This window comes from Prionailurus viverrinus, chromosome E2 (genome assembly GCF_022837055.1).
Source record: "Prionailurus viverrinus isolate Anna chromosome E2, UM_Priviv_1.0, whole genome shotgun sequence".
Lineage (NCBI taxonomy): Eukaryota > Metazoa > Chordata > Mammalia > Carnivora > Felidae > Prionailurus > Prionailurus viverrinus.
The window spans coordinates 20,506,676-20,522,890 of record NC_062575.1 but is presented as its reverse complement, the minus strand read 5'-3'; the positions used below and the strand labels follow the sequence as shown (position 1 = coordinate 20,522,890).

Below are 16,215 nucleotides of genomic sequence, written 5' to 3'. Positions count from 1 at the left end.
TTGTTCAGAAGGCAAATGCTTTGTTTCTAGAAATTATAAATGAATGAGCTACATCATCAAATAATAGCATAATCAGCCAGCCATTTCATGCAAATCTGTGAAAGTTTTTTCCTGAAAATTACCACTTTCTGCCAAGTGTGTATAGCTTTTCTTATTAATTGCATTTTACTAACGTTATAAAGTTGTTTCATTTACAGTTTAAACTATTCCACATTTTCTCTTAGCATTTCGGCTTCCCAGTGTGCCATTCTATTGTAAACCTTCCACACAATATATCATCTACTCCCAACTAGATGAGTTCTCCCTCCACCTACATTTAAATAAAAAAGAAATAGATTAGGATGGCAGAGGAGTAGGGCAACCCTAAGCTTGTCTTCTCCCCCAAACAGCTAGAGAAATCAATTTGAACACCTAAGAAATCAATCAGAAGTTTTAGAGAACGAAGCTGCACATCTACAAATGGAAAAAACAACCTGTTGGAGATGGAGGAATTCACACCAAAAGAACAAGAAGAAAAAATGGCCAAGGATTTAATCATACAGATATAAATAAGATGTTGGAGCTAGAATTTAAAACAACAATTACAAGGATTCTAGCTGGGCTTGGAAAAGCATAGAAGACTCTAGAGAATCCATTTCTTCAGAGATAAAGAGCTAAAGTCTACTCAGGCTGAAAATATAAATGCTATAACCACCAAGATGCAAACCTGAATGGATGTCATAACAGCAAGGGTGGACAAAGCAGAGGAAAAAATGAGTGATATAGAAGATAAAATTATGGAAAATAGTGAAGCTGAAGAGGGAAACAAAGATAATGGATCATGAAGGTAGACTTAGGGAACTCAATGACTTATTAAAATAGAATAACATTCATAGGAGTCCCAGAAAATGAATATAGAGAAAAAGGGCCTGAAGGTTTATTTGGGCAAATTACAGCTGAAAACTTCCCTAATCTGGAGAAGGGCACAGACATCAAAATCCAAGAAACAGAGAACTGCCATTAAATTCAAAAGCTGGCCATCGCCAAGGCGTATCATAGTCAGAAGAATCCTGAAATCAACAAGGGGGGAAAAGTCAACCTACAGGGGAAGATGGATCAGGTTTGAGGCAGATCTGTCCAAAGAAACTTGGCGGGCCAGAAGGGAATGGCAGGATATAGTCAATGTGCTGACTGGGAAAAACATGCAGGCAAGAATACTTTAAACAGCAACACATTCAGAATAAAAAGATAAAGAGTTTCCCAGACAAAAACTAAAGGAGTTCATGATCACTAAACCAGCCCTATAAGAAATACTAACGGGGACTCCTTGGGGGTGGGGAGGAGAGACCAAAAGCAACAAAGACTAGAAAGGAACACAGAACGTCACCAGAAACACCAACTTTATAGGTGACACAATGACACTAAATTCCTCTATCTTTTAATAATCACCCTGAATGTAAATGGACTAAGTGCTCCAAATCAAAGGACATAGGCTATCAGAATGGATTAAAAAAACAAACAAACAAACAAAAAAACACTATCTATATGCTGCCTACATTTAGACCTAAATGTAGACTCATTTTAGACCTAAAGACATAGGCAGATTGAAAGTGATAAGATGGAGAACCATCTATCTAATTTGGCTAATATCTTTTGGCTAAGGGATGCCAAAAGAAAGCTGGAGTAACCATAATTATTTCAGACAAACTCGATTTTTGAACCAAAGACTGTAACAAGAGATGAAGAAGAGCATTATATCATAATTAAGGGATATATCCATCAACAAGATCGAACAATCAGGGTACCTGGGTGGCTTAGTTGGTTGAACGTCTGACTCTTGATTTCAGCTCAGGTCATGATCTCACAGTTTTGTGACTTCAAGCCCCACACATGCTCTGCATCGATAGCGCGTAGCCTGCTTGAGAGTCTCCCTTCTGCCCCTCCCCCACTCACACTGTCTCAAAATTAATTAATTAATTAAAGATCTAACCATTGTAAATATTTATGCCCCAGCTTGGAACACCCAAATATATAAATCAATCACTAACAAACATAAACTCATCGATAATGATAACAATAATAGTAGAGGACTTTAAACAACCACAAGAAAAAATTTGGAAATACCACAAATACATGGAAGTTAAAGAACACCCTACTAAAGAATTAATGGGTTAGCCAGAAAATTAAAGAAGAAATTTAAAAAGTATATTGAAGCAAATGAAAAGAAAACATGACAGTCCAAAATCTTTGGGATGCAGCAAAGGCAGTCCTAAGAGGGAAATACATTGCAATACAGGTCTACTTCAAGAAGCAAGAAAGGTCTCAAATACACAATCCATCCTTACACTTAAAAGAGCAGGTAAAGGAAGAGCAAATAAAGCCTAAAGCCAACAGAAGAAGAAAAATAATAAAGACTAGACCAGAAATAAATGATATAGAAACAACAACAACAACAACAACAACAATAGTAGAATGGATCAACAAAAGAGTTGGTTCTTTGAAAGAATAAAATTGATAAATCCCTAATTAGACTTATATCAAAAATAAAAGAGAAAGAACCTAAATAAATAAAATCACAAATGAAAGGAGAGAGATCACAACGAATACCTCAGAAATACAATTAGAATACTATGAAAAATTAAATGCCAACAAACTGGGCAATCTGGAAGAAATGGATAAATTCCTAGAAACATGCAAACTACCAAAACTGAAACAGGAAGGAATAAAAAATTTTAACACACCCATAACCAGCAAAGAAAGTGAAATAGCAATCAAAAATCTTCCAACAATGGGGCGCTTGGGTGGCTCAATTGGTTAAGTGTCTGAATCTTGATTTCTACTCATGTCATGATCTCACAGATCATGGGTTCAAGTCCTGAGTCTGAGCACTATCAGTGCAGAACGTGCTTGGGATTCTCTCTCTCTCTCTCTCTCTCTCTCTCTCTCTCTCTCCCCCCCAACCCCCACCCTCTGCCCTGCAAATAAACTTTAAAAAAACATCTCCCAACAAACAAAAAGTCCAGGGCCAGATGGCTTCCCAGGGGAATTCTACCAGACATTTAAAGAGTTAATACAGGGTGCCTGGGTGGCTCAGTTGGTTGAGCATCCAACTTTAGTTCAGGTCATGATCTTGTAGTTTGTGGGTTCAAGCCCCACATCGGACTCTGTGCTGACAGCTCAGAGCCTGGAGCCTGCTTTGGATTCTGTGTCTCCCTCTCTCTCTACCCCTCCCCTGCTCATTCTCTCCCCTCCCCGCCCCACCCTCTCTCTCTCTCTCTCTCTCTCTCTCTCTCTCTCTCTCTTTCTCTCCTTCTCTCTCTCTCTCCCTCAAAAATAAACATTTAAAAAGTTTTTAAATAAAAAATAAGAGTTAATACCTATTCTCAAACTGTTCCAACAAAATAGAAATGGAAGGAAAACTTCCAAACTCATTCTATACGGCCAGAATTGCCTTGATTCCAAAGCCAGACAAAGACCCCACTAAAAAGGAGAATTACAGGCCAATATCCCTGATGAACATGGATACAAAAATTCTCAACAAGATACTAGAAAACTGAATCCAACATTACATTAAAATAATTATTCACCATGGTCAAGTGGGATTTATCCTTGGCCTTGTTCAATATTTGCAAATCAATCAACATGATACACCACATTAATAAAAAGAAAGGATGGAAATCATGATCCACTCAGTAGATGCAGAAAAAGCTGACAAAATACAGCATCCATTCATGATAAAAGCCCTCAATGAAGTAGGGATTGATGGAATATATCTCAACATCATAAAGGCCATATACAAAAGAGTCACAACTAATATCCTCAATGGGGAAAAATGGAAAGCCTTTCCCTTACAGTCAGGAATAAAACAAGGATGTCCACTCTCACCGTTACCATTTAACATAGTACTGGAAGTCTTAGCCTCAGCAATCAGACAACAAAAATAATAATAAAAAAAAAAATTTTTTTTTTAAATAAAAAAAATAAAAAAAAGGGGCGCCTGGGTGGCGCAGTCGGTTAAGCGTCCGACTTCAGCCAGGTCACGATCTCGCGGTCCGGGAGTTCGAGCCCCGCGTCAGGCTCTGGGCTGATGGCTCAGAGCCTAGAGCCTGTTTCCGATTCTGTGTCTCCCTCTCTCTCTGCCCCACCCCCGTTCATGCTCTGTCTCTCTCTGTCCCAAAAATAAATAAACGTTGAAAAAAAAAATTTTTTTTTAAATAAATAAATAAATAAATAAATAAATAAAAGACATCCAAATCAGCAAGGAAGAAATCAAACTCTCACTATTTGCAGATGACATAATACTCTATGTAGAAAACCCAGAAGACTCCACCAAAATAATTGCTAGAACTAATATATTCAGCAAAGTCGCAAGATATAAAATCAACATGCAGAAATCTATTGCTTTCTATAAACCAATAATGAAGCAGGAGAAAAATAAATCAAGGAATTGATCCTATTAGCAGCTGCACCAAAAACAATTAGATACCTAGGAATAAACCTAAACAAAGAAGAAAAAGATCTGTACTCTGAAAATTATAGAACACTTATGAAATAAAGAAATGGAAAAGCATTCCATGCTCATGGGTTGGAAGAACAAACATTGTTAAAACGTCTATACTACCCAAAGCAATCTACACATTTAATGCAATCCCCATCAAAATACCACCAGCGTTTTTCAGAGAGCTAGAATAAATAATCATAAATTTGTATGGAACCACAAAAGACCCCAAATAGCCAAAGCAATCCTGAAAAATAAAAAATAAAACTGAAGAATAAAAAATAAACTAAAATAAAAATCCATCACAATGCTGGATTTCAAGCTATAAAACTGCAGTCATCAAGACAGTATGGTATTGGCACAAAAACAGACACATAGATCAATGTGGAAAACAGGAAAGAACATTCAACTGAAAAAAAGATAGTCTCTTCAACAAATGGTGTTGGGAAAACTGGACAACAACATGCAGAAGAATGAAACTGGACCACTTTCTTACACCATACACAAAAATAAATTCAAAATGGATGAAAGACCTAAATGTGAGACAGGAAACCATCAAAATCCTACAGGAGAACATAGGCAACAACCTCTTTGACCTTGGCTAGAGCAACTTCTTACTAGAAACGTCTCTGGAGGCAAGGGAAACAAGAGCAAAAATGAACTATTGGGACTTCATCAAGATAAAAAGCCTCTACACAGAGAAAGAAGTGATTAAAAAAAATTAAAAGGCAGCACACAGAATAGAAGATATTTGCAAATGACGTATCAGATAAAGGGTTAGTATCCAAAATCTATAAAGAACTTACCAAACTCAACACCCAAAAAACAAATAATCCAGTGAAGAAATGGGCAGAGGACATGAATAGACATGTTTCCAAAGAAGATATCCAGATGGCTAACAGATACATGAAAAGATGGTCAACATCACTCATCATCAGGGAAATACAAATCAAAACCACAATGAGATACCACCTCACACCTGTCAGAATGGCTAAAATTAACAAGACAGGAAACAATGGATGTTGGCAAGAATGTGGAGAAAGGGGAACCCTCTTATACTGTTGGTGGGAATGTAAACTGGTATAGCCAGTCTGGAAAACAGTGACCCAGAAGTTGCACTACTAGGTATTTTATCAAAAGGATACAAAGGATACAAAAATACTGATTCAAAGGGGCACATGCACCCTGATGTTTATAGCAGCATTATCAACAAAAGCCAAATTATGGAAAGAACCCAAATGTCTATCAACTGATGAATGGATAAAGAAGTTGTGGTATGTGTGTATAGATAGATTAGATATAGATACATGTAGATATAGATATAGATATATAGGTCTATAATGGAATATTACTCAGCCATCAAAAAGAATGAAGTCTTACCATTTGCAATGATGTGGATGGGGCTAGAGTGTTTTATGCTAGACAAAATAAGTCAGTCAGAGACAGACAAATACCATATGATTTCACTCATATGTGGAATTTAAGAAACAAAACAGATGAACATAGGGGAAGAGGGGGAAAAAGAGAGGGAGGCAAACCACAAGAGAGACTCTGAACTAGAGAACAAACTAAGGGTTGATGGAGGGAGGGAGGTGCAGGATGGGCTAAATGGATGATGGGTATTAAGGAGGGCACTTGTTGTGATGAGTACTGGGTTTCTTGAACAAAGAAATAAGCCTAAGCAGTTAAATGATTTGTATATCATGGGTTAAGAGAACCACTAGGCATCACTATGGACCAAATTCAATATAGGTGTCATCCTATAGTGGCAGTTTGATTTCCTAAAAAAAGAACCCACTAAATTTATTTAATAAAATGGAAGTTTCAAAATCTGTTGGCAGCTAATTCTTTTTTTTTTTTTTTTTTTTTTTGATGATCTTCATGCAGAGCTGACCTTTCTATTCTGTGTTTTAGGATATTATCAACTCAATGGTAACAGCAATATTCATGATAATCATATCTGTGTTGGCACTGATACCAGAAACTACAACATTTATAGTCCTTGGAGGGGTAAGTGGAGGTCTTCCTGATTTCTTGCTTTAGGTTTGATTAGAATTAAATTTTGCTTGAAAAAAAAATATATATATATATATGAACAGAACTCTACATTATAATCATCCTTGGATTTCCTAGGCCAGTATATAGTACCTAGTGGCTTAATATTTTTTGTATGAGTATATGCCCTGATTAACGTGGAAGAATATGACTTCACCCTAAAACTGAAATTCACCAAATAGAAGTTCCTATATATTCCACCTCTATGTAGGGCTAGACTAGACTGAGAAAAGCTACTGGAATCTGTTACACTTAGCTCTGAGAAACCTGATGTCAAGCAAAAAGCCACAGATGACTTTCACAGCGCTTCCTTTTAAAGAACAGGATACATACCACTTGTTAAGGTGAGACAGACTGCTCTGAACTCAGTTATTTTTTGTCCAGATCCTTCTTCAGATGGAATGTAATACAAAATGTCTCATGATAAGGTTGGAAGAAGCCTTATATTATTTTGAACATTGCTTGAAGAGAAGCAAGCCAGCTTAATCAGACTTGATCCTGGAAGGCAAGCCAAAATAAAAAAGAGTAAAATAATATGGTTTTAGTTCCATCTGATACTCTTCTGAGATTTCTTATAGGAGGTTCAAAATCATTTGGCTTTCCTAGACTCTGATCTAAAGATGTGAATTAGGAACTTCTTATATAAACCTCCATCCTACTTCTTTGTCTTTCCATGGTATGGGCCACTGGGAGAACCAACCATTCTCAGCCAGCCATGTATGTCAGAATCCATAGTTTTTCATCTCCTTCCTAAGCCCTAAGCAACTTCATAGGGATAAGAATTATTCTAGAAATGAGATAGTGCTGTAATAGCAATTTTCCCCAGTTGTCTTTAATCTTATCCCTCTACTATGGAGAAAGAGGGACAGGGCATAGAATTTACAGTTAACCCTTTCCAACGCTGACCTCCCACACAGTTGAAACTTTTTAAACTTTGACTTCTCAAGAACTTAACTACTAATAGCCTACTGTTGCCAGAAGTACCGATAACATAAACAGTTAACACATATTTTCTGTATCATATGTATTATATACTGTATCTTACAATAAAGTGAGCTAGAGAAAAGAAAATGTTTTTAAGAAAATCATAGGAGAAATTACATTTATAGTACTCTACTACATCAAAAAAAATCCGTACATAAGTGACCTATGCAGTTCAAACCCATGTTGTTCAAAGGTCAAGTGTACTTTCATTCACTTATTTTATTCATTCACTGATTCATTCTTTTAAAAGGTGCACTTTGCAGGGGGTGCCTGCGTGGCTCAGTCAGTTAAGCGACCGACTTTGGCTCAGGTCATAATCTCACGGTTCATGAGTTTGAGCCCCGCATCAGGCTCTCCACTCCCAGCACAGAACCTGCTTCAAATCCTCTGTCTCCCCCCTCTGCCCCTCCTCAGCTCATGCTCTCTCTCTCTCTCAAAAATAAACAAACACTGAAAGAATAAAATGGTGCACTTTGGTGGATGCTGACAAAGTATAGAGCTGTTGCTGTCCAATGCAGCAGCCACAAGCCACATGTGGCTACCAAGCAATGGAAATGTGGCTGGTCTGATTGAGATGAGCTATACAGGTAAAATATACACTGGATTTCAAAGACTTACTACGAAAAAAACATAGAATATTTCATAATAACTTTATTATATTGATGACATGTCAAAATTATATTTTGGATACACTGGGCTAAACAAAATATTCTCTTAAAATTAATTTCAGTTGTTTTTTCTTTTTAATGTGGCTATTAGAAACTTTTAAATTATGTGGCTTACATTGGTGACTCACATTGTATTTCTTTTGGACAGCACTGGACTAGAATGTGAGCCCACCCTATCCTCACCTTGCTTAGAGCCTAATACAGGAAAGAGAAATGAAAACAGCTGTGTATAAGCTATTGCCGGAGTACTGCGGGGTACAGAAAAAAGGAAGCAACTACCTCTCTTTGGCAGCGGAATCTCAATTTGTCAGGAATACAGGGGAGGAAAGGGGAATGGTTCCAGGCAGAGGAACCGGCAACCTGCAGGGTACCAGAGTCACAGGATAGGTAGGAGGTACTGAGTGTGGTCAGAACCTAAGAAGCTGAGTTTGAGATTCAGGATGGGAAACGGAGTGGTTATCTAGAGCCAAGAAGCCCAACTTCCAGGCCATGGGATGGAACTGACCAAATAGTATGCAAGAAATGATATCCCTCTTTTCCAGCCCAGGCGCCCGCTCTCAAATAGCCATCAGAATACCTTAAGACCTGGTTCTAGTTTATTCCCTTTACCGTAATTTTTTTTTCCCCTGAGGCCTATTTAGAATCCTATCCATTAAGTGTATGATCTTCAGTAGGGCTCTAATACATGTCAGAGCAAGTCAAGACATCCAGACAAGTATTTATTTCAGAGCCTACACCACCTCAATATTATTTCTGCTCACTTAAATTATCTTTTCTCTTTCTGTAGGCAGACTTGGAAATGAGAATAAAATGATTTCTGAAGTCTCTTCCCGTTTTAGTATTAGGTGGAAGCAGAGGGAGCAATCTTGGTACCCTAGCAGGAGAGGAAGCCAGTGGGCACACACTTAAAACCTGTGTGAATGACCCAAGGCCAGACCATGGTCACAGCAATGACAAGTGTGTTTGTTTCCAGGTGTTCGGACTCCTGGCAGCAGTGTGCTGTATTGCCGACGGGGCCCTTATTTACCGGAAACTTCTATTTAATCCAAGTGGTCCTTATAAAAAAAACCCTATTCATGACAAAATATAAGTTTTGTAATTTTATATTACTTTTTAGTTGATGCTAAGTATTAAATATATTTCTTTATTCTTTCACATATTTTCTGCAGTTGTTCTCACTTTAATCTCGATATGGGAGCTGGAAGAAGAGATGTAGGAATTCTGTGCCCAGCGCTCACCCATACTGTAACTTCCAAGGGAGCGCTGGGAGCACCAGGACCTGATCGGACTGGGTTTTCCTGTTCTGGGGCCTGGGTGGCAGAGAAGAAGGCGCCTAGGCCACCTTAAATGGTCTCCGGAGCCCTCTTCCTGGCTGGCTGGCTGGCTGGCTGGCAGCACCGAGGCGTGGGACTGCAGGGATAGTGAGTTCCCAGCCTAGGCAGCGGCATCGCGTCCCAGGTGGCAAGGAGGGTGGCTGGAGGGCTTGGTCTGTCGGCGGGCAGCAAGAGCTGGGTGCCCAAGAGGCATAGGCGGACGGCGGCCGTTCGGCACGACGCTGGTTCCCAGGGGACAGCCTGGCCGCCGCCGCCGCCGCCGCCATGCAGGCTCAGAGTGTCAGGGCCAGCCTGACAAAGCCAGGCTCGGGGACCACCATGAATGCCCCAAACACCAGGGCATCCTCACAGAACTTGCAACAACAGCAGCTTACAGGACTCCCAGGGCAATCTGCAGCTGCGGTGCAAGCCTCATGCTCAGGGCAGGGCTCACGATCAAGGCAGAGCTCACGCTCAGGGCAGCCCACACGCCAGGCGAATCCAGCACCCAGTACGCCGCAGCCTGCAGTCGCAAGGGCGCAGCCTGCAGTCTCAAAGACGCCCCCAGGAAAGCAACAGCAGGTGACCCAGAGCGCAGGGGAGAAGGCCGCCATCCAAAAGCGTGCTGAAGAACAGGCCAAAGTCCCGTTCAAATTCAGGGACAGCTTCAAGCAGTTTTTCTTCTTGCCCACGGGAGTGTTGAAGATCTTGAGGCTGGTGAGCAGAGAGAGCTGGTGATGCAGGGTGGGTGCGGCCTCAGGGAGTGATTCCCAGGAGGTGCCACCTCCGGAAAGCTTCCCTACTTCCCTTTGCCAGTCACCTCTGTTTTGCCCTACCTTTCCTCCCCTTCTCCCCTCGCTCCTCCTCTCACTCAACCCTTAATACTAAATCAGCGCTGTTTTTCCTGTCTTACTTTTATATTCCTCAGGTTTTCCCTCACAAAGGGAATGAGGAAGCAGTGAAGATAATATCAGAAATGTATAAATTAGCAAACAAAACTAATAGAATTGACCAAAACTGATAAACCAATGGCCTATAATAGGGGGAAAAGGGTGAAGAGAGGACATATATTTAAAGTTAGAAACCAGACAGGGAAAATAATCACAAAGGATGAAGAAACTGAGAAGATACCCAAGATTACCTTGCAAAACAAATAAACAACTAATTGAATGAAATAGTTGATTTTCTAGGAAAACATAATTACCAAAACTGACCCCAGAATAGAGAAAAACCAATGTAAATACAGACCAATATAAATACAGAAGAAAATGAGAACTAAGCAAATGAGTATCCTTCACAGTATATCAGGGACAGACTTTTTCACACAATTAACTCAAACTTTCATGGGATGTAATTCTGATACTACTGAAACTTTTTCAAAGTATGGAAAAGGAAAAAAAGCCTTCTGAATTATTTTTCAAAGTTGTATATAACACTGGGGCACCTAGGTGGCTCAGTCGGTTAAGTGTCTGACTCTTGATTTTGACTCAGGTCACAATCCCAGGATCATGGGATTGAGCCCCAGATGGAGCTCCACACTTGGTGTGGAGCCTGCTTAAGATTCTCTCTCCCTCTCCCTCTGCCCCTCCCTTGCTTGTTCTCTCTCTCTCTCTCTTTCTCAAAAAAGAAAAAAAAAAAGTAATGGAACACTGATATAAAAACCTGCCCAAGTCAGAAAAAGGAAATTAGAACTCTCACTTGTATCACAGCAATAAGTATCAATATATTAGCAGAAAATATCCATCAGTACTTTAAAAAAATACACTATAATGATTCAGTATTAGGACTCTATTAAACTAACCCAACATATTATAGGTAAAAGGAGAACAAATTAGATTACATCAAATAAGGAAAAGAACACATTTGACAAAATTCAACATTTATTTCTGATAGCAAAAAAAGAGAGAGAGAAGAAAGGGACCCATAAAAAATAGGAATACATAGATATTTTGTTGACATTATAAAAATAAACCCAAAAGTCCGCATCATATATGATTAGATATCAGAAGTATTCCCATTAAATAAAGAACAGAGAAGATGCCCTTATCAATACTAGTATTCAATATTTTTCTGGAACAGCTAATCATCACAATTAGACAGGAAAAATAAAGAACAGCTGAAAATAAGAGGCAAAATATATCATTTTTTCAGCTGATATCACTGTATATCTAAAGAACTCAAAATCAACTGGGAAACAATTTAGAACAAGATACTTTCTACTAACTCATTAGGAGTTAGTAGAACAACACTTAAAATAGAAGAAAATATTCCTCTTTACAAGATCAATAAAATGATAAAATATCTAAGATTAAATTAAATAAATTTGAAAGACCTATATGAAGAAAACTTTAAAAACTCAGAGATATTTTTAAACCACTAAAATAGCTGGGAAGACATACTTTATTCTTGAGTAAATTTTTTAATCTTTCCAAATTAGAAGTTAAATGAAATCCCAATTAAATACCAACAGGCTTTTAAATGAAATCCCAATGAAAATACTAACAGGCTTGGGTGCCTGGGTGGCTCAGTCAGTTAAGCATTTGACTTCAGCTCAGGTTATGATCTCACGATTCACAAGCTCGAGCCCGGGTTTGAATGAACACATACCCACTTCTCTCTCTCTCTCTTTCTTCCCCTTATGGGATTCTCTCTCTTTCCCGCTCTCTCTCTCTCTCTCTCTCTCTGACCCTTGTTCACTTGTGCCCTATCTCTCTCTCTCTCTCTGCCCCTCATGGGATTCTCTCTCTCTACCCCTCACTCACTTGCTCTCTTTGTCGTTCTCTCTCTTTCTCTCTCTCTCAAAAAAATAAAAATGCTAACAGGCTTATGGGGCACCTGAGTGGCTCAGTCTGTTGAGCAACCAACTCTTAATTTTGGCTCAGATCATGATCACAGGGTTGTGAGATCAAGGCTTGCATCCAGCTCCATGCTGAGAGCCTGTGGAATTGAGCTCCATGTGGAACCTGCTTAAGAGTCTGTCTCTCTCTCTCTCTCTCTCTCTCTCTCCCTCTGCCCCTCTCCCTTGCTCTCAATGTTTCTCTTTCTCTCTTTCTCTCTCTCTCTCTCTCCCTCTGCCCCTCTCCCTTGCTCTCAATGTTTCTCTTTCTCTCTCTCTCTCTCTCTCTCTCTCTCAAAACACACACAAAAAGCCAAAAAAAAAAAAAATTCCAACAGGCTTAGTTTGGGGAACTAGACCAAGACAAACATGGGATTTATAAAGAATCTGAGAATGAGTGCTGAAAAGGGGACTAGGTCAGACAATAATATAATATAAAATTAATTTCCTGTAATTTCAAAAGTACTAGAAAAGAATCGGCAACTCAGTAGGAGAGGATAGTCTCAAATAGACCCAAATACATGCGAGAATTTAGTACATGATAAAGGTAGGATTTCAGGTGAGCAGGGAAAATAACTGGTGTTTCCCAATGAATGATGTTGGGATAATCAACAGTTTGGAAAGAAAACTGGAGCTCTACCTCACTCTATCAAATCAGCATATATTTACTCTACTCATATGTACTTCTTTCCAGTATGAAGTAAACACTGTGAACAGCTGTTACTTTTAAGGAAATAGACTAGGATTGGGTTGAAGAAGAAGAAAGAAATCAGTATTATTTTTTATTCTTCTATACTTAAATGTCCATTTTAATTATTTCCATGTATTATTTCATTTCTTAAAAAAAAAGAGAAAATTTACACATAAACTGTATGTACAAAATCATACAGGCAATTGCCATATAGTCAGATTTACTTCCTAACAGTTTGTGGGTTAGCTTTGTTTTTTAATAGTCCATGTGAATTAAAACAAATCCTGTTTCTTTCATTGCAGGGTCTTATCATAAGAGCATTAGTTTGTTTCATCACTGCCAAAGCCCATGAGTTGTATATAGCCATCACAGTTCTGGAAATGTGCATCGTTCTTTTTTTTATTATAATATATATACTAGACATTCACCACTTGCTGATTTGTTTAGATTGGTCCTTACTTGTAAGTGTTCACTTTCGTAATTCAAATATAAGCTCTGCCCTTGGTCCCAGAGTAACGTCTCTCCTCAAGTGAAAACCAAAGAGCTATCTTTCTGGACAAGGACATAACTCATCTATGACAGGGTGTTGCCCTAGTCCCAGGGGAGAAACTAGTCTAATACCCAGAAAGATTCCGTGGACCTCTCTGTCTACGGCAGAATGAATGCACACACCTGCTTCTGTCTCATTATGCACTGAACATGATAGTCTGCAGCTTGTCCTAACGAAAATTTCAATTAGTATATTCAGTAGGTAAAAACACTTCTCGTCTATTGCTCGTAAAACAGTACATGCTGCTACTTTTCAAACAGCAACTACTCTAACAAATTATTAAACATTTCGCCCCTGTAAAAGCAAGAGCTGGCACGGCGAAGTTGTAGAAAATTGTCACACATACCCAGAAAGATTGCAGGAGTCCATCGTTTCATGGGTATAAAGGGTCCACACTCCTAAAAGGGTGCCATATGATGGCATTGCCTTCTTCAGTAGCTTTTTCCAGAGTTTCCTATTCTTTACCAACTGAAAGCTTCCTGAAGCTAACCCCTCAGGTCTCAGATAAATCCTATTGCTTTTTTTATTTATTAAAAAAAACTTTTTTTAATGTTTTTATTATTTTTGAGACAGAGAGAGACTGAGCATGAGCAGGGAAGGGGCAGAGAGAGGGAGAGACACACAGAATCTGAAGTGGGCTCCAGGCTCTGAGCTGTCAGCACAGAGCCCGACACAGGGCTCGAACTCACAGAGTGTGAGATCATGACCTGAGCTGAAGTCAGATGCTTAACCGACTGAGCCACCCAGGCGCCCTGATAAATCCTATTTCTTGTGGAGCCTGAGGTTCTGCATCCTCGCAGACTAGAGAACTACAGTTTGTGGCCAGATACAGACATGGGCCCCTTCCTAGCTGTGTGAACTTTAGCCTCAGTTTCCCCATCTAGGAAATTCAGCAAAGGAAAAGGGTGATCATAGTAACTCCCTGACAGGGTTTCTGTAACACTTAAATGTGTTTAAAGCAAATAGCACAATGCTCAGCACAAAGTGAACATTCACTTACAAAGTGTCTATCAGACCGCATAATGTAGTTGGATGGCTTTTACCATTTCATCTTGCACCGTGAAATCCCAACTCAGAGTTCAGGCCTCTCCCACATCCCACTTCCTTATAGTACCTTTTTCTAACCTTAAGGTAGGATTGGTTGCTATTGAGCTAAAACTCAAAATATTTCCTTCAAGGTGTGAGGGATTTTCTGAAAAGGCTGCCGGGCTCTCTTTATCCCACAGAGTGCAGAGCAACAGGAAGCAGACAAAGCAAAATATGAGCAGCTCTGGACATACGGAAGATCCTCTTAGCTATGGAGAGCATAACAATAAAGAGGTTTCTGAAGGGAAACTAAAATCTCTGCCCATAGAGATTTTCAAGAAGGGAAGGTAAATGAACTGTTTTAAGCACATACCATGTGCCAGATACTTTTTCATATGTGTTACCTTATTTAATCCTCACAACAAGCCGGTGAGGTTGTAGTTGCCCCCACTCCCTATTTAACAGATGCGAAAACTAGATTAAGTCGCCCGTGGCAATATGCACTCACATGGAAACTCAGATGTGAGAGTCAGCCTGTCTGACTCAGGCCTGGCTTTCAACCAGACTTTTTGCCCTATTGCCTTACAAGGTTTCTCTATCTCCATCCCCCTTCATGGTTGTCGTCCTCGGAGTCTCTACATGTTATGTTCTCTGTATCTTCTCCTGTTTCCTCATGGTTTCCTTAAAATGCAGAGCCAGAAGTGAATTGATTATCCTGGGGGGTGGGTACAGGTCCTTAAGGTAGGTGACTGAGGACTCCACAGCACCAAGGTCAGCAGCTGCGGTCAGGAGGACTAGAGCCCTCTGAGAAAAGGTCCACTGCCATAAAGCTAGAGAGCTGGAGGGAGCCTCAAGGCACCATGCTTTGCTGTAGTGTCCAGGGGAAGTATCTAGGAAGTGTCTCAAGCAAAGGCAAGAACTGGGGGTTCCTAAGAATAAGCCAAGAAGGTCCTGTGAGAGGAGCTGTTCCTACAGTGGTCACAGATAGCTGAGGTCAGCTTTTATAGAATTGCAAGCCTTTGGTCAACTTTGATACAGCCAGGCCCCCTTTTGCTACCTCTATCCTTGGGTCAGAACAGTCTCTTTCCTTTGGATGACTATGGAAGCCCAAAGTGTGATTCAGAGTCCCTGCCTTTTTCTTACTACTATCTTCCAATATATGGGCCAGAGTCTGGAAGAGCACATAAATATGCCTGGTAAGCTCCCAGGAGCTTCACAGTTGGGGAAACTAAGTAGGTTGCTCAGTTATTCTAATGTTCCATTGACTAACAGTACACATACTAAGCCACCACGTGCTATCCAACATAGTTGGTCGGATGGTGTGCGATCTAATTGACTTGGAAGGTTTTTTTCAAAGACTTATCAACACAGGATCCAAACTGTCTTCTCCTATCCTGTCCCTTCCTTTCTAATCTTTCCTTTCAGATTCTGCAAGATGAAGGATATGAGACTGTTCAGAAAGGTAGTTACCACTGGGTGGTAACAGGGAGGCCTTGGCCCTGGGAGGCATGGTGCTGGTTTAGGGACAGCACAAACCAAACACTGGCTTGGTGCCTAGGAGATAACTCCTTGTCACTTCAGAGAGGAGGTGGACTTGGAGATGTGTTGGCATCAA

The 16,215-nt window shown here is 39.8% G+C and overlaps 1 protein-coding gene across 8 annotated transcripts in view; it reads left to right on the top strand.

Annotated features, from left to right (window-relative positions):
• The window catches only part of LOC125152836 (chemokine-like factor), a 46,992-nt gene that overhangs the window by 9,556 nt on the left and 21,221 nt on the right, over positions 1 to 16,215 (top strand). For 4 of the 8 annotated variants that reach the window (XM_047835349.1, XM_047835350.1, XM_047835348.1 and 1 more), the window contains one exon: positions 6,392 to 6,487. In XM_047835349.1, the coding sequence (XP_047691305.1) occupies positions 6,392 to 6,487 (96 nt within the window). Of the gene's footprint in view, positions 1 to 6,391; positions 6,488 to 6,743; positions 6,929 to 9,157; positions 9,330 to 9,353; positions 9,402 to 14,800; positions 14,967 to 16,215 lie in introns of those variants that run through there. The other 4 variants (XM_047835354.1, XM_047835355.1, XM_047835353.1 and 1 more) reach the window with 4 other exon arrangements.